Below are 25,261 nucleotides of genomic sequence, written 5' to 3'. Positions count from 1 at the left end.
ACAAAAATGTGCTTATAGCTACTTGTTTAAATGACCAAACATACAATCTAGAACTCGCTACAGGCTGTTAGTAAAAAATAATGCGGTAACTTCTATGATTAAAAGTCTTGAACTCTATGATTTCTTAACTTAAGTTACATAAACCAGGTAGAGTAGTGATCTGAAAATTGCAGTTGTAGCAGTTTCTATCCATTTTCCATGCTTCACTTTAAGTAATTTTATGAATTCATTCAGCTACTTTTTATCTGACTCCCCTCACCCCTCTCCCCTCCCACTGGGTAGAACTATTGTAACAAAATTAAATCACAGTCCAGTTTCTGGTAAGTAAGTTTCAAGTTTTATTTCTGCGCGTCTTGTTCCCTCTTTTTTTTTCCTTCCAGCGGATGTCCCGCCTCCTGCTTCCGGTGACTTCACAACATTCAACATGTCTGCCGCCATAGCTTCCCTCGCTTCGTACGGGAGCGATTCCGACTCCGAAAACGAGTCAGAATCTAATACCAGTATCGAGAAAGTTGGTCCGGATGATCCGGATGCTACGGCTCACCTTAAACCTCTGCAGTCTGGACCCACAATGTCTTTAGCTGTTCTTAATTCTGCCCCGGAGGTCGCTGTTAAGGTAAGCTAAGAGATGCTGTCTAGCTAACGTTAGCTTGACGTTGAATGCGGATTTTGTATTTAATGACTTGACTAAATGTATTGTCTACTATAATATAACCAACTTCATCTACTAAATGGAAAATGAATAGGAGAGCATAAGGCGTTGAGCTGTAGCTTACACTCTTGGCATTGTTGCTTTTTATTTTCGCTGATATAGCTATCTGAATGTACTACTATATTATTAATTGTAATGCAAGGTTTAGTTAATCGTACTTTTTGCAAACAGAGAACAATCTCCATCTTCTAATTTCATTGGGTTGGTACTTTATAACTTGGTGAGATCAGTTGGTTAACATTGTTAGCTAATTATTTATGTCTCCATGTCAGGAGGCTGTTGAGACTGGCATACACTTGGACCCTTCACTGAAAGAAGTCACTTATAACCCAACATATGAAACGATGTTTGCCCCTGAGGTAAGTCCGTCAAAAATATTACAGAACTACAAACTAATATGTTTGCACGTAAAATGTACACCTGCAAGTCAAAAGGTTTCCATGAATAAAAAAATTGTTTCAAAAGAGAGTAACTTCAAAAAACTTCAAAAATAACTTCAAAAAAATCAAAACTTCTAATTAAGTCCTAATTAAATGTTGAAGTAAAGATTTGGTAGTAACTTTACTTAACTTCATTCTACCCTATGCAGATGGATTGGTGATTGACTCACCTTAGCATTCTTAATGCTTCATGTGACTGAGTCTTATGAATTGAGTTAAATACATATATGACTACAGGGCAGATGATCATTAAATACTGAATATATTAAAAAAAAGATGAGGTAGCTCAACGTACATCTTACACCTTTCACCCACTGTAGATCTTCTACACATAAGAGTGTCCATTACCTACTTAACCAGGACAGAACATGGTGTCCCTTCAAAAAATACCCATGTAAAATGTATTTTTAGATATGTCAACATGTGGCATGATACAGTTTTACAGCAGCTAAGTAACTCTTTCTAAAATAACTTTTTCTAATTCGATATGAACTAAAACAGTTCATATTGAATTGGGCCAATGTGCTGAGCTTTGCTGTAACCACTGTGAATTATGAAGATGATATTTTCTTGGGAAAAGATTAGTTTCACTGCTGCACTTAGAATACAGATTGGTTTATTTTTGTTCTTGAAGCCAAGATACTTTTGAAAAATCCTTTGGTTGGTTCATAGCATCTGTTTTTTCAAAAAAAAAATCTTGTTCATGTCGACCCCTGATTTCTCTTTTCCTTAGGAGAAGAGATCTTTGCTCCTGATCCTTCTGCCATCTTATTCATTTATTTTCTCTTCTATGAATCACAAAGCTGGTTGCTATTGAAATGCATGTTATTTTACAAAAAAAGGTGACTTGTTCTAGAAAACCATTTGGTCAGAAACTCGTGATTTTTCTTAAATCAATGAAAGCACTGTGCTAAGTGCAACTAAAACCAACACTTTTTGATGACATTGACAATAATCGTTGCCTCATTTCATTTTAGTTTGGGCCGACGAATCCGTATAAGTCCCAGCAGATGTCGGCCCCAAGGAACATGCTGTCTGGCTATGCAGAACCTGCTCACGTCAATGATTTTATGTTTGAACAGCAAAGGAGGACTTTCTCTACTTATGGTAAAATGATCTGTATCCTCTAGGGCAGGTAGCACACCATTTTTTCTTTTAACAACATTCTTCTGTCTGCTTGTAGGTTACGCTTTAGATCCTTCTGTTGACACACACGAAGCTTCCTCTTGTAGCTATATTGGTGCTGTGGAAGAGGCTGAAAAAAACAAAGGTGTGCATTAATAATGATTATCTTTTAAATTAGTTTGTTTAATAACTTTTATATATATATATATGTGTGTGTGTGTGTGTGTGTGTGTTATTATTAAACAATTGTAATACCTCTAATGTAATCCTTCCTTCCTCCAGGACTGACTGTCTTTGAAAGTGGTCAGAAGAAGCCAGAGAAACGGAAGAAGGTCAAAGGTGGGGACGCGGGAGAGATTGACAACTTCCTGGGGCCGTGGGCGAAATATGTGGACGAAAAAGATGTGGCCAAACCGTCAGAGGTGAAATATTGTTTTATGTGCTAGAAAACATGTTAGTGTAACTTGATTGCTGGTTTACAGAATGATTTGCTGATCATTTGTAACATGTATTAAATTATATGTGATTGTCTTTAAATCACAATTATGAAGCAGAGTGTCTGTATTTTATTCTTTATTATAATTCGTAGCAGGAATACTGAAGTTAAAGCCCCAACAGAATGTTTTTTTTTTTCTGCAGCTACCAAGAGGCAACTGTATAGGCCTTTATATCCAGTCTAATGTATTTTTCTACATTAGATCAGACATTTGGTGCAGCAGATGCTACTTATCACTGGCTTTGTGACTCCACTCGCCCACACAGCCATGTTAAAGCCCTCATAATCTGGCATTCATTCGAGATTAAACTGATTCACGTTGCCGGGCCTGTCTTCATAAATATATAAAATATGACAATTGCTGGGTTGTTTCCTCATAATTAATTTTATTGTACAGGAAGAGAAGAAAGAACTCGATGAGATCACTGCTAAAAGGCAGAAGAAGGGAAGGAATGAAGACGAGGCTCCAGGAGAAGAGAAGACCATTCTTCACGGTAATTAAGATGCTTTTATGTTTTCAATGGCTTTTAGTGAAATTAATCAAAAACAATCTTTTTCCACGGTTAATGACTAAGAGGAGTTAAATTTTCTCTCCTTTTTTTTAAATTTGTTTTAAACATCACATTTTGTCTTTCTTCCTGTCTGCAGTCAAAGACATGTATGACTACCAGGGCAGGTCATACCTCCATGTTCCACAGGATGTGGGCGTCAACTTGCGCTCTGCAGATGCTCCAGATAAGTGTTACCTGCCAAAGAAACAGATTCATGTCTGGTCTGGACACACCAAGGTAAGTGGGAAAAGGAGAACATGGGGGTTTGTTGCTAATGAAGTAACCTGAAAGTGAGCTCTGTTGATATTTCTATGGTTTCTTTCTCTGAACATTTTGACATGCAAAAAGAAAACTAGGAACACTGAGAGTGTTTGTCTCTCAGTGACAAACACTGTAAGATTGTCAGACATTTTGAATTGTCTTTGTAAGACAATTCAAAATGCCAATGTAAGACAATTCAATTGTCTTTGTAAGACAATTCAAAATGTCTTTGTAAGCATTTTGAATTGAAATGAATTCATGTGTGCTACATTATTGTGTAAAGTGTGACTTTACTTTGAAAACCATCAACCTCTCAAAAACATTTCACCAGTTAAAAAGATGCACAAAAATGTGTAGATGTTATAAACTGTGACACCTGAAAGCTAGATAAAACCCAAAACTGTACAGTACAACACTGTATGATATCGGTACTAACAAATACTTTCATAAGAAGGAGATAAATAAGTAAATAAATCTGTTTGTTTCCAGGGTGTCAGTGCTATCCGATTATATCCCAGGTCTGGTCATCTTCTGCTCTCCTCTTCCATGGACTGCAAGATCAAGGTATATTATCAAATTATCTAATAACAGCAGAAGGTCATTTAAGCAGCACAGACTCTTGATTCCCTCAAGATAGTAGATGTTAATAATTTTACTGTTACATTTCAAGGTGGCTGCCTATGTTTACAGTCTTAAGATGAGGTGCTCTAAGAGTGCATTGGACTGAATGTTGGATTAAATGACTAGAATATAACAGATGTTAAAACCAAACTTATGTTTTGCCCATATGTCCACGATGTCATTTTATATTGATAGAAAAGTCTAAAACATTGAGTATGAGTAGGAAATTTTGAAATGTAAATACTGTAGGAACCCAAATCAGAATATGCATTTTTCCCCCCTTCATCCAATAGTGGGAAATGTATTTTTTTTTTTTTATGAAAACTTCAAACTTCCACTGTTTTGATCTGTAAGCACATTAATCAGAGACAGGTGTTTGATTCACTTTTTTTTTTTTAATATCTACTGAAGGTCGTTTAAGGTCATTAGATACTTTGATGTGCTTTGATGTATAAATGGGGTTAATTCCTTTGTTTTCTCTTGGATACAAAAGAGCAACCTTTATCAGCCGACCTGCAGCACATATTTTTCTCATGTGGTATAGCTAATATTTTCACCCCAGAAAAACCTGATCAGTGCATTTGATTATTTTGGTTGACTATTTTAGTCAAGACACAGCGTTGTACAAATATGCACAACATTGAGCACATCAATGCTCTGTACTGATCAGGCCATCACTCGATGTGTCTAATTCTCTCTAGCTGTGGGAGGTCTACGGAGAGAGGAGGTGTCTCCGTACATTTATTGGTAAGTAAGCATTTTTTTGTTAAATCTATGGTTTATTTGAAAGTTGTCAACTGGTGATGAATCTTTTTATTTATGTAATTTTGAGTGCTGCATCCCTCAAGAGTTCCTGAACAACAGCATGTCATCTGCAAACATGCTGACAGAAAATATGCTCAAGCTCTGAATAAACATAGCCTTTTGGGAAACGTGCGGCAGTGACGGATATGAGCTCATCGTCACTGGAACATTTAAATCTGCTGACCACTGTCAGAGATGCTACGTTTTAAATTTAATTATACATACAGAGAAATATTTATTATTCCAGGTTTGAGTGTTTTTAGGCTAATGCATGCAAGACACTCTGCTACTCCTCCCTGACAGCACACTGTCAGGATAGAGATTGTTTGCAGCTTTGGTTCTGCTTTTCAGCTCCTTCACAGAACATGCATAATTCAGCAGCCCAGGGGCTGAAGGGAACGAGGGGCAAGGGAGGGCACAGAACATGGAGAGGCGATGTGGGGGGGGGGAGAAGGAAACCCAGTTAGGAATGAATGAAATTACAAAAGAGTCCATATGTAAGGCAATACTGATTAAAATATATATCTATTTTTTTTTCTTATCTAATGCAGTTTTAGAAGTATTTAGTTATGTCACTGGGTGAATATTAACATTGCTCTGCATTTAATGATCAGCTATGTAATATTTATTTTTCTATTCTGAAGCTGTGATATTTTTCCTGAGGGATCGGACTCTTTCCAGTACACGCACATTTACCATAAATTAAAACATACGACTTGCCGGTCTTCCATTTTAAATGCATATGTCGCTCTGTAAACTTCTGCTTGAAGTACCCACTTTGACTGAACGCCGCACAGAATGTGGACTGGTTTGAAGCATCCAACCCGAAGGATCACTTAGTAAAACAGGGAACAGCGAGGGTAGGGAAATTCATGAATATCAATCAGTGATATTTTCATATTTTAATTCAGCCAGGGACACGGGGGATATTTGCTTACTTGTGTGACCTGTTTTCAGTGGTAGTAATGCATGTGCGTTTCTGCACACACATCAGCGCAAGGCTTTCAGTGGCGATGCTGTTGCCTTTGGTCTGCCAGCAGGCCTGGTTAGAGGAAGAGTGCAGACAGGTGCTTAGCCTCAGTGGGCTCTGTTATCACTGTGGAAACAGCATACCTCTGATAAAAGCTGGTTTTAACAAGGGAGAAAGCTGCAAATAGTCAGACTGCAGGGATCTCAAATCACCTTCCTGCACGAGGAAGAGCCAGACAGTTAAGGACATGAATTAGAAGGAAAACAGAGCACGCAGCCATTGAAGACGTAATTATGGCTTGTAATTTTTGTTTTAGCCTTTCCCTCGTTAGGCTCTGCTAAACATTTTCCCTTCCACATCTTCCACATGTGGAATCATGGAATAATTTTGCCAGTAAGCAATAAGTCATCTGAGGCAAAAATTTGCCATATTTTTTGTTGAGTGTAAAAATATGATTTTATTGCAATAGTTGTGTGCTTATAATTGCTTTGATTTTTTTTCTTTTTTGTGCATTAGGTCACAGCAAAGCAGTGCGAGACATTTGCTTCAACAACAGTGGGACTCAGTTCCTCAGTGCTGCATACGACCGCTACCTTAAACTGTGGGACTCTGAGACAGGTAAGCTGCGTCTCTTACAGAATTAGATATATAACTGCCAATGTAAAATAAATAATAAAGAAACTGACAAAAACAATAGGTTGACTTATCTTGGTCAAACATGTAAAAATAAACTGCAACAAACCTTCTTTCAAATTTTTCAGAAAGTGGAATTGTGGATTTTAAATATAATGTAAAATAAATAATGAAGCATGCCATTGTTCAGAGCACTAAGTATAGAATTCGACTGAATAGATCTGCCCTTATGGATCAGTCACATTGTCACTGATATCTAGAATTTCTCACAGTATCGGGACCAATACAGATATTAACATCGGATTGGTGCATCTCTAATTTGTCTCTTCTAGACCAGTCCAGGTTCTGATTTCAGGTGGCTGAACAGACATGTTGCTTTGTCATGTGGTGCAGACACCGCCAGGAAGCACTTATTGACATTTATTGCTGTGAAATGCATTTTGTCACCTTTTGACTGAGTCTTGATTCTACTACATAGCAAATGAACAGCTACTTTTGTCTACGTCTCTGTGTAGAATAAAGCCTTTTCTTTACATCCTCCCTCTGTTGTGTTGAAATTTGACACCCTTTCAAGTTGAAGAATGCTTCTCCAGCAGAGGGCAGAAAAGAGTTAAATCCCCCACTTGTTGATTTGTTTAAAAAAAAAAAAGAAGATATTTCTTAAATTGTTGTCTGTTTTGTTGATTTCTGTGTGATAGAGATTGTTTATCTAACTCTGTCCCAGCAGCAGGTAGATTTGATTGAAAAGTCCCCATTGCAGTTTTGTATTCCTTCATATGCAGCACTATCTTCCTCGCAGAATGAACAGAAGTAAACAGCATTTTCTGTTTTCCAGCTGACTTGTCGCTCCCCCTGGGGATTGAGCACCACAGCAACAAAAGTTGCAGACTGTGTTCTTTAAGTTGTGGACAGCTTTAGTGTGCCGTAATGGAGAAAAGGAGAGAAAAAAAAAAAAAGAAGAAACAATGGATTTTTCTGGAACCCTGACTTTCAATTTACTTCCCTCTCCACAGGCCAGTGTATCTCTCGCTTCACAAACAGGAAGGTACCCTACTGCGTCAAGTTCAATCCGGACGAGGACAAGCAGAATCTTTTTGTGGCCGGGATGTCAGATAAGAAGATTGTTCAGGTAAAGGACAGCGAGCGATCCGCTTTTGTCGGCAGGGCAGATGCACTACAGTTTCCGCGTTTGGCGCCTGAGCTCATGGGAGCACGAACTACACTTCTCTCTCAAACTTCAGCACTTGTGTACGAATCTCTGTGGGACTTGCACGGGGATCAGTGGATGACAGGACTAGAGCAAGTCATTAATCACAGGCTGCACACGAGCAGTGAAGAAAACGGTGTAATGTAGTGCAACCATCACATCACGTAAAAGTTTGTGTGGTAGTAACATCCAGAGGACAAATGGAGCTGAAAGATTTTATATATTTTTCTTCTAAGAATAAACTATTAAAAGATATATAAAAAGAAAGCACCAGCTCTGCTCCCTAACTATCGGTGTGAATTGCATTTGTTATCTCAATCGGGGCTAACGTTAAATCATGCAGTTGTCCTCCAGGCGACGAACACAGATGGCTGCTGGCCCCAAGGGGAGGATTTAAATAAAAGAGCACAAATGAAATTGGACAGAACTGCATGCACGTTTCTTGTTTGTTTTCTTGCCTGGGGGTGGGAGCATCTGCGTGGAAACTTTTTTTTTTTACATCTTAATTTGTGCAAGATCCTCTCCAAAAATATATTGATGCTCAAATCCGAGGCCGGTTTGATTTTATTGCTAATCACTGTCACCGCTTCACCGCAGTTGACCAATTTCTCAATGCTGACACAGATTGAACATTTCCTCAAAGGAGAATGTTTGAGGAAATGTTCAAACATTTCCTCAAACAATGTTTGAAGATCAGATGTCATCCATCTGATCTTCTCTTGGCTTAGAAAACTGTATGCTGACACTTTTTTTTATTACGGTTGATTCTCCGCTGGTTGTTCAGATCATCCTGTGTGTTTAGACTTGTTTGGGGTTTGAGTGTTTACTTGTTTCTGTTTTGCTTTCTGCCCGTGTTTGCTGGACAGTGGGACATCAGGACGAGCGAGGTGGTTCAGGAGTACGATCGCCACCTGGGTGCTGTGAACACCATCACCTTTGTTGACGAAAATCGCCGCTTTGTCAGCACGTCAGATGATAAGAGTCTGCGAGTCTGGGAGTGGTGAGTAAAGACTACGAATTAAAGGATGCAGAATCTTTGTCTTAAATGCTCCAGTTTGAATATTCTTAACCAGAACTCTTGATTATCCCTATTAATATTCACTTTTATTTTTGTTGTTGCAATGCTAATATGTCCTGGCTTGTTTGGTGTCAGCAGACAGTCAAGACAGACCACCAACAATGATATGTTTATTGGCTCCAGTGCCTGTGGGGATATAAACAAGCTCTGCTGTTTCCGTCTCAAAGATTGTAAATATTTATAGCAGGCCTTAATATTTAGAATAAGGACTTTTATTCTCTGCTTTATATTTTTAGTGAAAAGAAGCTCCTAGTTTGTTTTTCCCAACTGCACAAAAAAAAAAAAACTTCCATATTTTTAAATTTAGAAACAGAGAGCAAATGTTGATCTTGTAAAGACCAGAAGAAGCCAATCAGCTGTAGCCTGAGAGTCTGTTTTCCACATTGTCTCCTGGGAGACAAAACTGTGGGAGTAAATCAACAAGTTGTTGACCAGATTAATTGCCTGACAATTATTTGAATTGGCCAGAAGACATATATTGACTGTAGAGAAAGGTTGGGCACAGATTTATAGATTAAAAATCCATAAGAGGTAAATACCTACATATATTTAAGCTTACATGTTTTTTTTTTGTTGTTTTTTTGTTTTTTTTTCATATATTTACATACATCAGATGTGTCTGAGAAGTAAATAAATCTAAAGCACTGGTTTATTATTAGGGAACAAGTATTGATGAAGGTTTTTAGGATAATCAATCTGAGAGCTTTGCTTAATATTTGCTAATATGCACCTGAGGGGGGAAAAAAGAATAAAGTTATGAAAATAACTGTTGCAATTTATGGTCACAGTTTGGGCAGCGAACTTCTCTGGTTTATTTTAATTTAAATTAGTCTTTTAAGCAAGAAACTTTCCAGCCTGACTTTTTACTACGGATCAGATTCTTCTAAAAATCCTGTTGTCTTCTCAAGCGTAATCACTGTAAACACACGTTTATTAGTCAATAATGTCCCTTGGACAAAAATTGTATTTGTTGTTCCATTTCTCTCTACAGCTCCACTGCAGGACTTCAAAAGCTTTACTTGCTGAATTTAATTTGAGTCCTAAAAAAACTTTGAACTCCTTGTTCAGATTTCTAGTACTGTCATAAATTATATTTTAAGAATTTATTTTTGTAATTCATACAGAATAATAAAATGTATATGAATAAGTAGAAAATTAAACAGGCAATAAAGTTCTGTTTCCTAAATGTGTTTATTTTTATGTTTAGGGGATTAAAATCAAAACGTTACATTGATTATCGATTTATTTGACATAGGAGAGTGTCTATTTCTGTCATTTAAAAAAAAAAAAATTGCTCATAGGTAAATATTAGCTACATAATTAAGTTCCAAATTCCTGTAGTTCTTAAATTATTATGTAATAAAAATCTTAGAGTTCTCTTCCAGAGAACTGCAGAAATAATGTTTATCATCTCTTACTTTCTTATTCTCCCTTATTAGTTTGTTGAAACTGCTTTCATTTAACTCCAGCTGTTCCCCGTCACTGATATAACTCAGTGTAAACAGATGGCAGGATCAGTTCCAGATTAAAACTCTTAAGCACACTTCCGATGCAAAATGTGCTGGGAAAGACACAGAGAGACATTAGTGACATTGAGTAACTTTATTTTTTTAAGACGTCCCCCGACGACCAAGCAAAGCCCTTTCCATTCATAATGACAGAGACAAACACAGAGAGCTGTAAATGTGAAAGATCTGCTTCAGACCAATTAAGATCAAATAGTGGCACATCTCTGCCAAAGCAGACAAACAGAGAGAGCATGAAAGGACTGGCGACAGTGTGAGGAGAGCAAATAAGGATTTCGTAAATAATTGGTTGCTTGTGCAGTCACGGTTCGACATCAAAAGCTTTCGGATTTTATTCAGATATTTACGTGCTCTAACTAGCTCTAACTACACCGATAATTTTGCTGTTCCACAGCTGCTGTTTTGCTGTCGGTGTTAAGTATTTTTCAGGCTCGCAGACAGAACAGCAGAGGTTAGCAGAGAGGTTTATTAACTGTTTCCCTTTGGGGTTGTAGAGGCTGAACCGGTGCTTAATCCGTTGTCCTATGGGATCACCAGGCTTTGTGTCTTTTTCAGGGACATCCCTGTGGACTTCAAGTACATCGCTGAGCCCAGTATGCACTCCATGCCAGCTGTGACTCTGTCTCCCAATGGTGAGTCCCCTGATATTTTGGAAAAAAAAACAAAAAAAAAACAAAAAAAAAAAAACACACAAACTGCAACATAGAGTGGAGGACTCTAGGGAACTCAAACCTACATTACCACACTGATGTAGATTCATACTGCCCAAGGTTGGCCGTTTCTCAGAGGAGTAAAACAGCACGAGATTTGCAGAACAAGTCGGTATAAACCGAGTCAGTCTAAAGAGTTTGTGGTCTGCAAGCCTGCTGTGGTTGTTTCTGTATTGTTGGTAAACTGGATTTCCGAGTTTCTCAGCCTGCAGCTTCCCACCTGGTTACAGCTGTGCGAATTGTTATGAACAAAGACCTCTGCATCTGTTGCAAACCATATTATTTGGCACTGGGAAGGGCCGTAAGTTTTGTTCACTTTCATGATTATGAAATGATAATACCAAAGTGTTGTATAATATTAGGGAAGACTGCCGACTTGTCATTTGTCGAGGTGGCAGATGTTGAGACTGGGGCTGGACGGTACGGCAGAAATCACAATAGACGTGTTTCACATCTGTCTATAATTATTTGTTTTGTATTGATTTGTTTTCTGCTTTAAATATGTGAACCGGTGATGTCACCTTTCCTGTTTTATCTACAATTTCCTCATGACCTGTTTCGCTCATTTTCTCCGTTCACTCCACATCATTGTCTTTTTTTTTTTAAGATGAGCTCCTGCTGCACAGGTGTTACTCAATGGTTTGTTGCTAGGTTACCAATGAGTGAGTGAGTTAATTGATGCCACCTGGTCGAGCTACTAAAGCTTTTCTTCTGACTACATCCCCCAGAATGCTGTGCGGTTCTGCACCAGAGTTCAGTGAAATTCTACTGGACATATTTTCTTTTTGTATGGATGACGCATCTTTATCATGATATATATTTTTGTTGATTTATCGGCCATCCCTAATTGATGCCCACTAAAAGAGGCTAACTCTTGTATCCAAGCGTGAAAGTAAGTGAAAAGAAAACGTGATATAGAAGGCGTGCATAAGCAATAGGGATGGATGCAACCCAGTCTTCCTTAAAACCTCAGCAGAACCGCAGGCCACTCACCTCTGTGTCACATAGTATGGTATTATAAATATTCATGGAGAACAAGCCCTGACTAAGTAAACAAGTGAAAAGAATCATATTGTGTATGCAATGAATCTAAATAACAGGAGTTTCACTTTAGAACTTAATTATAAATTAAAGAAAGTTTAAAATGACACTCTGATTTATTAAGGTCCACCGGTACACCAAGACATGAAATCGCAAAGCATTTAAATCGCAGATGTACCCGTCCACCTAAAGCACCTAAACTACAAACATTTAAAAATGCTGATAGGGAATTTTATTTTATTTTTTTTCGACCAACAGACCCAGGCCTGCTGCTTCTCTTTCTCCCCCCCTTTTTTTTTTTTTGTCTTTTTGCAACGATAAGCAAACTGTTTCCTCGGTTTAGCGTCATAATTAACATACAGATCTGAAGGCGTTATTGATGTTCCCATTAAAACCCGCCAAGGAAGTGAAGAAGTGCGTCTTTCCAAATGTCAATCTATTCCTTATGGGCAGATGTATTGAGCCCAGGCATGTTGGAAATTAGTATTATGATTTATGTAGTGCAGGCTTGCTGCTGGCACTGTGTCTCAGTTGTACTGAATATTGATGTTGTCAGATGCTTATTAAGAACAGATCAAGATGTGTGACAAGGGCATTCGGGGTTATTATGCAGATTTTACACACTAGGATAGATTAATTTTGCCTTTTTTTTTCTTCTATTTTGTTTGCAAAACTTTGAGTGGGAATGGAAACTGAATCTGACAGCAACCAAGTTGTATAAGGAACACTAACAGAAATGGACATTCCACTTTAGCTCCAGCTCTTGGTTTTCCAATTAATAGGCTCTGTGTTGCAGCCCATCATCTTCAGCTGGGGCCTTACTCAGCTTTTTGCTCCCTCCTCTCCACCTGCCTAAATCCCTTTCCCCTCATGTTCTCTTTTTTTACTCTCTTCCCTCCTCCTGGTCGACGTTTGTATTTGTCCCAACATGATTTGTTTTTCCGCGGCGTGTGAATAATGAATGTGTTCTCAGTGGGAAACCATTCAGTTTTCTCTTATGCCTAAATGACACCTGGCCCCCCCTTGGCGCCACATCTACGGTCTCTTGTTCTTTTGAGTCCCCTGCGTCTTCCTATTTCACTGAAAGTTGTTTTTGCTCTCCTGTACCTATTACAGTAGACATTTCGGGGCTTTTTAAAGGTTCTTTTTTTTTTTTTTCTGGAGAGGGATGTAACATGCACGTACACACCGAATGGATACCTTGCTTTCATACCTCATTAATAATCATGTTCCTGTTAAGAGGTGCAGTGAGTTGTGTGATGCCCTGAAAGTGATTTACTGCTTCCCTTTGCTGTGTAGTGACTTGAAACTGTCGTCATGTCAAGAGCTGAAACGCAGCGCGAAACAGATTATAATTGAGCACCTAATGATGAGAAAGCCTGCCTAATTTTTCTTAAATTGCTTCAATCTTTCTCATTTAATGAAGGTAGAACGATGGGTCCCGTGCCCTTCTTGGGGAACTGTCCTCCTTTTATTTTAAAAGTTTTATGCTCGAGTCAAGTTTCTGCTGTTTTTCTAGCTAAAATGTTCGAGTCCTGAATTTAGATGCTAGGTTTACAACTCGACCGGCAGCAGCATAAAAATACGACTTCAAAGATCTCGGTGTCTGCTTGTTAAACCTCTGGCTGTACAGAGCCATGCAAATGAGGCCAAGAAGTGAGCTAACAGGCAATTTAAAATGTTCTGTACAATCTTGTAGCTTTAATGCCGCTTCACTTGATAATAAACATTTTTTACCCCCCTTCCCTTTTAAACATCTTGTGCTGCTTTGCCAAGACTTTTAAACTGTGCTTGGGAAAGACGAGTTTCTCCCGCTGTTTACACACGCTGGTTTCTAATTTCAGGTAAATGGCTGGCGTGCCAGTCCATGGACAACCAGATTCTTATCTTTGGAGCCCAGAATCGCTTCAGACTGAACAAAAAGAAAATCTTCAAGGGTCACATGGTGGCCGGCTACGCCTGCCAAGTGGATTTCTCCCCAGACATGAGGTAGAGTGTTTTCTGATCGAACAAAAACCAGAGGAAGTTTCTCAAATATCAATGACAAAAAAGCCTATGAATAAATTAATGGTGGGCCACCAGGGTTGTTATCTAATAAGCAGGAAGGAAAATATTAAATTCAGTGTGTATTTATTTTATATTTTTACTTCAGTGCATCTCAAAGTCAGAATAACAATAATAGTGACAGGTAACAGTCTAACTATAAATACCATAACATTTTAACAGAGGATTTTATTACTATAAGGCTTCCTTATTAATTTGTTTTGTAAGAACTTCCATTTACTGATGAGATTAGAAGAAAAAAAAAAAATCTATAATTACATGAACTTTGGCAATCCAGCTTTCATTTAATTTTTGTCCATGTCTCGCCCACCACTGCCCACATTGGTTTACAGATGCTCTAACCTTCTGTCATTATTCATTGCTGCACCACAACTTCTGACAGACAAGAAAAAGAAAAGAAAAAAATAGACTTTAAAGCCACGTCTTCCACCTTTTTCCTCCTACTGAACTGCTGTCTTTCTTCCAGCTATGTGGTATCGGGGGATGCAGATGGAAAGCTGAACATTTGGGACTGGAAGACCACCAAGCTCTATCACAGGATCAAGGCTCACGACAAAGTCTGCATCAGTGCTCTGTGGCATCCGCACGAAACCTCGAAGGTCATCACCTGCGGCTGGGATGGACAGATCAAACTCTGGGACTAACTCTGATGGCGTCTAAAATTATGTGCAGAAGTCAGTGATTCTTGGACTTTATTAAATAGTTTTGAGCGAAAGCCAACAGGCTGGTATCCAGTCTACTTGTTTAAGTGTATTTTTGTATCTTGAAATAAAAGCTCAAATATGTACATATTGTGTGTGTACAAGAATGAGCATATTGGAATCTTTAACAATGATATGGCAAAAGAAATATTACAGGGTCAACGACACGTATTTTTATTTCTAGTAGTGTTCTGTTCTTTTTTAAATTTCTTGTTCTACAAAGTGTTTTTAATCATCTAAACATCCTTTTGTGGAAATAAACATTCTGCCCATTTCCTATTTTAGAAAATGAAACTGATTTGTGGTGCAAAATTTATTTCTTTAACCATCATCAAACACAAAGTCAGGGAGAAAAAATATATATATATAAGCTGAGCGTGTGAAACATTTGATCTTATCTGCACACAACAGCAGTGCGATTTGATATTTTATTCTAGACCCACAAAATTCCCAGTATTCTAACTTTATGACCCATAAAAAGGTGGGAATACAAACGAGGACAAAGACATTCAAGAATCTGTGAGAGGTGGAGCTGCAGGAGGAAGGCAAGCTGGCCGAGGCACTTACATGTGTAGGGTAACCCAGGGAAACCACGGGTCCTGCTACTGATGTGGATGTTACTTTTATTAGGTACCGCCTACATACGCATTCTTGTAGAGCATCTACCCTCATTCATGGAAACATCACCTGTTGGCAGAGGACAAATTTGGGTAGTAACTAGCTACATTTACTTAATGTAATTGGAGTAAATGTAATTTGTTTTTGAAAAATGTCCTTTTAGGAGTATTTTTACTACACTGTGCTTTTTACTTTTACTTGAGTAATTTTATTATGAACTGTCGCTACTTGCTACAATTAAACAAACCTGTAGTTTTTGTTGAAGTTTCATAGGTTTTTGCTACTTGTATGAATTATTGTCATTTTCGTCCTTAAATTTACAAACTTTCCACTTTATATGTGATCCATCTGATGATGTCATTTCTAAATATTAAATGATAATTTCATCAGTTACTCAGTACTTGTGTAGACCTTTTACCAAATATGGTTTGTACTCGGGTAATTTCTTGGATGGCTGCTTTTTACTTTTACTTGAGTAAAAATATGTTGAAGTAGTGCTTCTCTTACTTGAGTACAATTTTTTGGATACTGTGCTTACCTCTGGAAGTGTCCTATTTAAGCATGATAATGTTCCTTGCCACAAGCAGGAGTGATCTGAGAAGAATGACTTGCTGGTAGATTAGAAAAATCCACAGGATATATTTTTCAGTTATCTGGACAATAACGCCTCATTGATGGCAGAGGAAAATCGGTGCAAGATGGATGGCAAGGCAGAGTATCTCAAATGACGATTGATTGCAAAATACCATCCCTGAATGCATCACATATTAAACCTTGAAGCAGATGGCCTGCTGCCTCAGATGACCCTACTAGGCGATGTGGCAGCCAGCTGGAACAAGGATTTGAGGCCGTGGTTTGAACAAGTTCACCAAAGAGAACAAACAAGAAAACATCAGACCGCTTGACCTATTACATTGAGATGGTAGATGGTCAGATAACATGGAACTGTGATTTCACTTTCTAGGTGGTAGGAGGTGGATGACTTTAGTACCACGTAGCCCAGCTAAAATCCTCCCAGGCTGGTTTCTTTAACAACACTGATCTCGGGGTAGTCCACTTTCTGCCAGTCACCAAATCTCAGTCCAACAGAGCACATTTGGGATGCGGCGGAACGAGAGATTCCTATCATGGATGTGCAGCCAACCACTCAGCAGGATTTGTGTGATGCTGTCATGTCAATATTCAAGAAAATCTGTGAAGACTGTTTCTGACACATTGCTGAATCTATGCTCTGAAGGGAAAAGGAAAAGATACTAGCAAGCTGTACCTTATAAAGTGTGTGGAGAAAGATTGTATTCTTGTAAATAGCATTCTGCCTTTTGTAGGCAGTACAAATTGCTTCTTTTTTATATTCACTTACTTTCAGAGAGGCAGGCTCTTTCATTTACCTTCTCCTTGGAACAATATGTATGTTTTGTATCCACTGTACAACCTGTGTGGTCTTTTGGCCGTAGTCGTTTATGAAGATGGAACGGCTGGCCGTGAGCCAGGCTTCAAGAATGTCTAAATCGGGCTGACCTGCAGCCAACAAACACAGAGCCTCTGGAAGTTATTACTTCATCTATGTGAGAGGTCGTCACAGACCAGAGACCGAGTCTAAAAGATTAACTTTTTATGTTTATGTGCCGTCCATGAAGGCTTCCACCGTACGTTCACCCAGCTCAGGGTGTAGGCGCTGCTGGCATTCAAGATGTTCTTGTGTAAAAAAAGGCGAGGTGTGCTCGGATCGCTGTGGACGCGAAAGAGGCGAAAGCCGGCTCGTTCGAGCTCCTTCAGCAGGCTGAACCAGTACCGCACCACAGACGGGTCGTCGCCGGCCACCTCAAAGCCCGCCCAGTGCAGGTGAAGTTCCAGCAGCAGCTGACCCACGGAATCCAGGACTCCTTCCAGAACAAGGTTCTCCAAAATCTTCCACTCCGCGCTCTCCATGTCTGCTTTTAGTACATCCACCTAGAACACAGGGACAAAAAAAAGATTTGGGGGGAAAAAAAAAAAAACGATTTCTTTCACACCTAGATAATAAATGAGTTCTATTGTAGCTTAATAATAACACTAAGGTGCAACGAGTTATTGAATTCAAAAGCTATTAAAGGATGTAAAAGGAGTAAGTGAAGCTTGGCCTCGGCTGTTGCTTCAGCAGTGCTGATGATGGATTGAGCCGAGGCACAACTTGACAGGGCTTGCTGGGATGGAATGGGGAGGAATTGCTTCCTAAGATGAATGTTAATAGCACCCTGAGGTCATATTTATGTAAATAGACTCGTGCATGCTCAGTGCTTAATGCATCTCTCCAGGACCTTGAGTTTGATCAGAGGTTTTGCAAACTACTAAAGTTGCCCCGTTTCTGACCTTTATGGGTTTAAAAGTTAAAGATAAGTTTTTGCTTTGAAGAGCAAATTAGAAATTATAGATGCACCAAAGATGACATTTGAGCATTTCTTAGTGTAAAATAACAAGTTTCACGAGTCTAAATAAATAAATAAAACTGTTGTAAGTGCTCTGCAGAGAAGTGTTAAATCGTCTTTTATTTATATTAGCTTCGTTTTAAAGAAGTCAAACTTTTTGTAATTTTCCAAGGTAGTTGTGATTGTTCACTAGATCTTATCTTTAATAATGCTTTTATCAGCATGGAACTGAGAATCAGTTTGTATAATGAGCTCCACAGTTCAACCAGGTGTGTGCTATTTGCTCCTGGCTAGTCTGAAGGAGTTGAGAGGGAGAGCAGAAGGGGGTGGCTGCTCTGTTTGGCGGAAGTTCGGAAGCTTGGAAGCTGCGGCTCTGAGGAGGAGCTTCCCCGGGAAGGCGGTGCTCGGTCCTTCCAGGCGTTTTGCATAGCTGCATGGTTGTAACGGGTGATTAAAGGATTTCTCAAACGTGTGTGGAAGACTCGAGGCAACACTTCTGTTATGTTTTTGATGAGGGAATAACATTATAACCTAATGTGAAGATCAAAAAAGTCGATTTTACACAATACTGCCCATTTAAAGTTTGTTTTTTTTTGTGTTTTTTTTTTTTTACTAATCTGGAATAGAGAAAGTAAGGTGGAATACCACTGTATTCCCAATTGTCATCCCAATTGTTATACATGATGCTGGCAGCATCATGTAACTGTGGTGAAAGGTGGCAAAGTTTGCAAAGTGTTGACTATTTGGACCGGCGTGCACATTCACGCCACACTTCTCAGATTTTTATTTTTAAAAGATTTTGAAAGCTGTATGCCATTCTTTTCACTTCATGTGCCCGCTACTTGGTGCTGACATATTGAATTCCAATAAGATCTATCAAAGTTTAGGGATATAACATAACAAAATGTGAAAAAGAGATGAAAAATTATTATGGATATTTCAAGCCTCTAGATGTAGTTAAAAAATGGAAGAAAAATACCAGAAAACTTTATAGAATCTTAAAGTTGTCTCATATTTCAGTTATTGGTGGTAAAGTACTTCATTTGATGTAATAACTTACCTTATCAGCTTCTTATGGAGTTCTGTAGATGTTTGGTGAACAGGCATGAATTTAAACCAGATGTGTAAAAGTAAAAAAGGGGGGGGAAAAAAAAAATCATGTGTTTGCAAACTGAAGAGCAGGTATAAGAAATACTGGATTGGTCACCTCAAGTCTGGTTGGAGGACTGGGTAGCCCTGTTAATGTGATTTTATTGGCTTATAGTGCAGTTAATTATCCAATATGTAGTTCTTTTCTCCAAACAAGACGCGACATTCGGCAACTGACATTTGCTTCTTTGTGAGTCGTTGTGAGTGTTTTGTCTCAGTCGGTCACCAGAGCTCCGTAAAAGAGTCATTTGTGCAGTTTTTACCCATTGCAGATCAATGCTCCAGGCAGCACAAATGCATGCGTTAACCTTTGTGAGTGACTGTTTCCTGTCTGAGGGGCCTGGCAGAACCTTTTAAGAGAGAACAATTCTGCCAGTGCCTTTGCTTGCTCCGCTGGCACACCGAGTACTCACATTAAAATCTCATTATGAGGATGTGTGCATGGCCCTGCATTTCAAGCAGGTTGACTACTGTCTTCAGTAAACCAGCACACTGTGCCCACCCAAACACTACACACACAACAACAATGTTATATTTGTGCATTTCACAAACTGAATCATTGCAATAAACTGGCAGATTCCAGAAAATGAGTTGAAATTGGAGTTGAACTAGGATTTAAAAAAAACCTGCATCTACAGTATATACAAGAAGAGGCTTTCTAGCCAAGAGTCGTCTTTAAATTCGGATCTTTCAGCTGCCAGCTGAAATGGTGGGATGTTCACTTGGATCTTGAGACAGACACCCAGGAGAGGAATCATAGTGAGGAATAATTCGTGGTGAGGTGCACGAATGGATCGGTACTTGCACGGAGCGCCCAAATAACGTTGAAACAACAAAATAAATAAATACAGATCTGCGTTGCCACTTACGTCTCTGTGTCCAAAGTCATCGAGGATGGTGGCCAGTTTCTTGCTTGCCTGTCTTTTAGGGGCAATTGCTGGACTGGGGTCCCTCCAGTCTATAGAGATGCGGTGGAACCACATTTCAGCTTTTTGTAGGTGAGGTTGCTCCAGGCTAGGATCAAAGCAGTGGACCTCACAACCTGATCGTGCAAGAAAATGCTCCAGGGAATGATCATCCACTCCCAACCTGAAGACCACAGGAACCAAAAAAAAAAGAAAGATTCACAATTACAACTACTACTACTAAAAAACCTTTTCACTGTGAAGGCATTTTGACCAAGTCTTCAGTTCTGCCAAATAGGGGATAGCTTGACTGGCAGATTTCAGATCTAATTTTACACCAGATGTAATGAGTAATGCACTTCTTCACAATGATTTGACATCTTTCTTGTTGGTCAACACGATATTTTCCTAAGTCTTATTACATTTTATTATTATTATTACTATTTGAAAAATGTGAGTCAGGCCTTTATGTTGTTTTTGGTCAGCAATCGACTGCCCTACTGCTGCCATTTCTCTAAATCTCTGATTCACAATACCTGGCTGAACACTGATGCAAGAGGGGCCATACTGGGATTCAGATATTGCTTTAGGTTCCCTTTGAAAACTTCTGGATAGGTCATTGAGTCACACTAGTGGTAATAATAGTAGGCTGGCGACTCGTTCATTGTGGTTTGTTGGAGTCCCAAAGCCTCAAAAATGGCTTTGTAACTCTTTCCAGACAGAAAGACTCCGGGGACTCTGTTTCTCATCTGTTCTTGAAATTTCTTTTCAGATCAGGGGATGATGGGCTTCTTCTTGAGATCACCTAGCCTACTTCATGTTGTCAGACAGGTGCTATATGAGTGATGTGCTAACAGTACAGGTCTAAAGGAAATTGACAAAAAAAAAAAAAAATACAGGAAGCCTGTCACAGGCTAAATCCTTTTATACAACACTGTATTGACTCAATTACTTCAAATAAAACCGAAATATACAAGCAAAAAAAAAAAAAAAGGAAATTGGAAAAGCATGACATGTTTCTTTGAAAAATGATCTGCAAAGTATTTCCTTCTAAAGAGGGCAAAACTGTCTGCTCTTAAAAAAGCATTTCAACACACCCAGAAATGACTCATTTAATTTTTCATTTAAAATCAAAAACATGGGGACAACCCATAAAATGGCCATATTTCTGAGGCCTTATTCTCTGAGGATCAGAAACATCTGTACTAAATATTGGGAAAAGCTAAAACATTTTTACCATATGAGTGTTAAGAATCTTTACAGCACAGCAACCCACTAATTCCTTTTAGCTTAGTGTGGATGGGATGAGTTACAAACGTACTTTCTTAGATGAAATTTTAACATCGTAAGACAGAGTTCTGTTGATCATAGTAATTCAGCATTTCTACATGAGCATAAATGAAGTGAACAATACTGCCACCATAAACTCAACTGAATATTTTTTGGTACAGTCCTTACTTTATTAGCACACACGAAGATATTGGATGCTTACGGTAGAGAAAATTTTGTCACTCTCCTTGGTTACTCCTGTTTCTTTTGTGTTACGTTTTTGAACTTGTTGCTGCTCGTAAGAGCCATACATTACGTATTTTCTCTCTCTGTTAGCCTGTCATGCTGTCATGGTGGTCTCTGATTGCGGGCGGCATTTTGTGTGTGAGGTGAGCGTTATGAGTTTAGTTTAGTTACAGGTGCATGAAGACGACCTGGATCTTGTGCTGGGGCGAGCAACTTTCTGCTGAGGTTCAATCAACCCTGTTGGAAATGTCATTACTTGGCGATGTGAGACGCAATTATCGACGTAAGTGTTTGTTCTTTTTGAAGCTTGTGATATGGGGCAATAAAGTTCACAATGAGCAATGATGCGACTCGTCTTGAGTATACACACCCATGTCTTAGCCTGCTGCAGCCTTTGGTGATTTACTTAAGTTTTATATGCTGCAGTAAAGCTCCTCAGATCATCTGTTTCAAGTGACTTCGCCTTTATTTGGACATTTCTATAAAACTAAAAAAAAAACAAAACAAAGGACACCCTGTACATGTCTGCCTCGGATTCCCTTTTCTAATCCCACGTTATCCCCTCCTCTTTTTCCCCTAACTCTGTTTCTCCTTCTGCATTCCCATGTATCCTGTTTGTGCTGCAACTTTACCCTGTAATTGTGGCAGTGGGAATACAATTCTTCGACAGATGAGGCGCCGGATCCCCGAACGCATCCCACTTGCAGGAAGATGAGAGACGAGTAGATGCGAGGGACTGACATGAAAGACGATGTCTCTTTTTTACAGCACTAAATTTGCCATTGACAGTTTCCCATTCTCTGGAGTGAATGACTGCAGTAACACTGCAGATGATAGGTATCGCCCACATCCCAGCAGGGAGTAAAAAGGGGGGGCTTACAATGCAACAAAAGCCTTTCTGAATGACGGTAGTGAAAAACGCCATCATTTTCTAACATTAGAGTGGCGTGCAAGAGCAGAGACACTGTGGATGGAGGGTACCATGAACTTGAGCAGTGTGGAGAAAATTCTACTAAAAAGGGATAGTGCATGTTTTTTGAAGTAGTTACCTACTGAAGTCTTCATTTAAAATAAATGGCTAGAGCTAATGGTAAATCTAAGAAGGGCTAAAGCCAGAGTGGATTATTTTTCTTAAAGCATTTCAAATCTCACAAATGCTGCAAACCTTTCATCTATCATGATCTTTCTTCCATTTAAACTGTCTTCACTTTTGTGCATTGTGACCTTCGGTTGTTTTTGTTGAATTGCTGCAGTCACGTGAATGACTGGGACATTCTCACAGCTTTATCTTCTTCTCTGAAACCAATTTCTTATACTAATCATACAACCAATTTGGTTGGTCTGCTATGATTGTATGGCTCCTCTTTTCTTTCATTTTCAGATTCTGTTGTAATGTCTCAGCACTTATCTCTATTCAGCCCTTTTTCCACATAAATGACATTTTCTGGCACCATCTAATGACAAGCAGCCCTACACCATAACAACTTGGATTTTGGTTCCACATGACAAAACTTTCCCAAACTTTAGAGAAGTTGCAACTTGTTTTTTTTTCCTTCGTCAGTGGAGCGTACCTTACAGCTGAGTGTATTACAATAGGAAGAAAAAAAAAAGATCTTTGTTGGTCTCTTCTGTTCTTCTGATGTGATACAGACACAAAGCTTTTTGTGAGCCATATGAATCTAGAGATGATCAATGAATATTTTTATAGCAGGGAAGCAAATTAATCATGACATTTAATTCTACCTGCTCCTTCACTGTTTGCATAAAAGAAAACACTTTACCCCATTAACTTGCTTTGGATTCAGTGATAATAATCACAGGGTTATATTGCCCGTCTGCTCAATGTGTTAGAAACTACATTTCCTCAGACAGCAAACATGGTCCATTTATAATAAAGTGAAGGTATTTTTACTTCCCTGCCGAAGAGCTAGCCTACATAAGTGTTCTAAATTTGTAGCTGCATGGCCTTGAATCTTCAAGGACGGTTGTGCACCAATTTCAGGGAAGACAAATCTTTTCTGCACTTCAAGACAAGTTGATTGTAGTTCAGCGGGAGAAGGTGAACTCTGATGAAAAAAAAAATAAAATAAAAAAAAATAATGACTGGTTTTGCAAACAAGTTGGGTCTTTTCATACCGTGGTAAAGGAATGGAAAAACCTCTTCAGACTGTAGTGTAAATTATAAACCTAAGTGGCAGAATGACAACTAGTCTGCTGCCATGGACACCCACAAGAATGGAACGAAAGAGGATTAAAAATTCAAACGCAGACAGACCACAAATCTGTCTCAGTCGATCCGTCTGTTTAAAAGAACATAAGGGAGAGTGCTGTGTTGACCAAACATGGAGTCAAATGTGCCGGTCCAAGGTGAAACATGGGCACACGCTAGATTTCTGCTCTAATTTTGTTGAGCCCACCAAAGGTCAAACATGCCTCTGATGTTGCAGGTTTTCATTCAGTCATGACCAAAAGACTGTAAAGGGAAAACAAGTGCATGCGGCGTAAATCCAGACTTGTTTGCACCTTCTGATAAAGATGTGCAAAAAGCAGTTGGAACAAGTCAAGCTCCTCGTGTAAGCAACATAATATCACCTTGAAAAATCCAACCTTTAATTTGAGTCTGTGTTTATCCAGTGGGTGAAAAGAATCACATCTCGACTAATAATTGCATTTTAGAAAGTTGCTGGTGTGACAGCTACCTCTGCTGCTGCTGGAGACACTTCTTGATACAATGTCTATTCTACTTCTTAAACATTTCACAAGGTTGGGTCATAAATAAGAGGGCGTCTCTGGCCAGTCCACCTTTACAAGGTTTAGGTCTGGGGATGAGCACAGCTTAATTTTCTAAACAATTTCTGTGAACTTGCTTATGTTCAAGATGGTAATGCCATTGCACACAACTGGTAGATATTTATGCATCATCTAGTGGTTGTTAAAAAGCCTCTGTGACCTCCAAATGTCAATCTTTGTGCAGCCGTCTAACAGTAAGCTTTGGAGATTTGGCTTCACTTCCTTACTTTCGTTCTCATTGTGTGCAGCGACAAGATAAACTTGGGTACATCCTTGCTTGTCAAAGTTCAAGTTGATTCAAATGTGAATTATTGCTCTAACTTTGCATATGGATTCGCTTCGGCAAGGAGCTGTTCTCATGTAGCCATTTCATAACAAGGATCAATACACATCTGCCTTACTTGAAAGTGATGTTCTCTTGTATTTCCTATTTTAAGTGATGTCTATGAGAAATGTGTCTCTGTGTCATATTAAAAATGCAAGGAAATAGGTTCCTGACAATGACTGCTGTAATTGTTGTCAGTAATGACGCAACAAACATGTAAAACAAACATGCAGCAAATGTATTATAGTATTTTTCTCCCGTTGACTAATTGTATTAAAATTAAAGGTAGGATATTTTCTCAGAATTTTCCGGTATGAGATCATGCTACTGCAATAAAAAAAGGAATTTATTTTAAGAAGTTTTAAATGTCGTTAAAAGTGATGCTCACAAACCTGAAGTTGACCTTCCGTGATCAAGTCCCTGCACTTCCATTCACCTATTCACCTTTTCCCTCTTCATCTTTTCTCAGAATGAGCTGTTTCATTCTCAACTACAGAACACCATGTCGAAGAGGGAAGTGTAGGAAGGTTATAGGAAAAAAAAATTAACTCCAAATATAAATAGTGGGGGGGTTGAGAAAGTGGATAAGTGATCTGTCATGTGGAAAAACATCC

General features: G+C 38.8%; 2 protein-coding genes across 2 annotated transcripts in view; one reads left to right on the top strand and one right to left on the bottom strand.

The window, feature by feature from the left end:
* The first annotated feature begins 393 nt into the window (after positions 1–393).
* Positions 394–15,229, top strand: LOC103135076 (pre-mRNA-processing factor 17-like). Its single transcript, XM_007547664.2, has 15 exons — positions 394–616; positions 985–1,071; positions 2,130–2,259; positions 2,336–2,422; positions 2,560–2,699; positions 3,171–3,267; positions 3,422–3,561; positions 4,075–4,149; positions 4,908–4,953; positions 6,497–6,598; positions 7,627–7,742; positions 8,687–8,820; positions 10,980–11,056; positions 14,020–14,164; positions 14,706–15,229. The coding sequence occupies exons 1-15, from the start codon at positions 425–427 to the stop codon at positions 14,881–14,883; spliced, it is 1,746 nt and encodes a 581-aa protein (XP_007547726.1). The 5' UTR covers positions 394–424; the 3' UTR covers positions 14,884–15,229.
* The window catches only part of LOC103135080 (methyltransferase-like protein 24), a 35,582-nt gene continuing 25,442 nt past the window's right edge, over positions 15,122–25,261 (bottom strand). The window contains exons 4-5 of the mRNA XM_007547677.2: positions 19,982–20,201; positions 15,122–17,508 (exon numbers count right to left, since the gene is read on the bottom strand). Of these exons, the coding sequence (XP_007547739.1) occupies positions 17,155–17,508; positions 19,982–20,201 (574 nt within the window). The 3' untranslated portion in view covers positions 15,122–17,154. The remainder of the gene's footprint in view (positions 17,509–19,981; positions 20,202–25,261) is intronic.

The sequence above is a fragment of the Poecilia formosa genome, unplaced genomic scaffold, assembly GCF_000485575.1.
Source record: "Poecilia formosa unplaced genomic scaffold, Poecilia_formosa-5.1.2 Scaffold1, whole genome shotgun sequence".
Taxonomy (NCBI): Eukaryota; Metazoa; Chordata; class Actinopteri; order Cyprinodontiformes; family Poeciliidae; genus Poecilia; species Poecilia formosa.
Note: the sequence above shows the minus strand (reverse complement) of the source record. Positions and strands in the feature narration are given on the sequence as shown.

Coding starts and splice junctions, on each gene's coding strand:
- LOC103135076 (XM_007547664.2), top strand. CDS start 425: ATGTCTGCCGCCATAGCTTCCCTCGCTTCGTACGGGAGCGATTCCGAC. Junction 4,150..4,907: donor CCATGGACTGCAAGATCAAG/GTATATTATCAA, acceptor AATTCTCTCTAG/CTGTGGGAGGTCTACGGAGA. Junction 8,821..10,979: donor AGTCTGCGAGTCTGGGAGTG/GTGAGTAAAGAC, acceptor TGTCTTTTTCAG/GGACATCCCTGTGGACTTCA.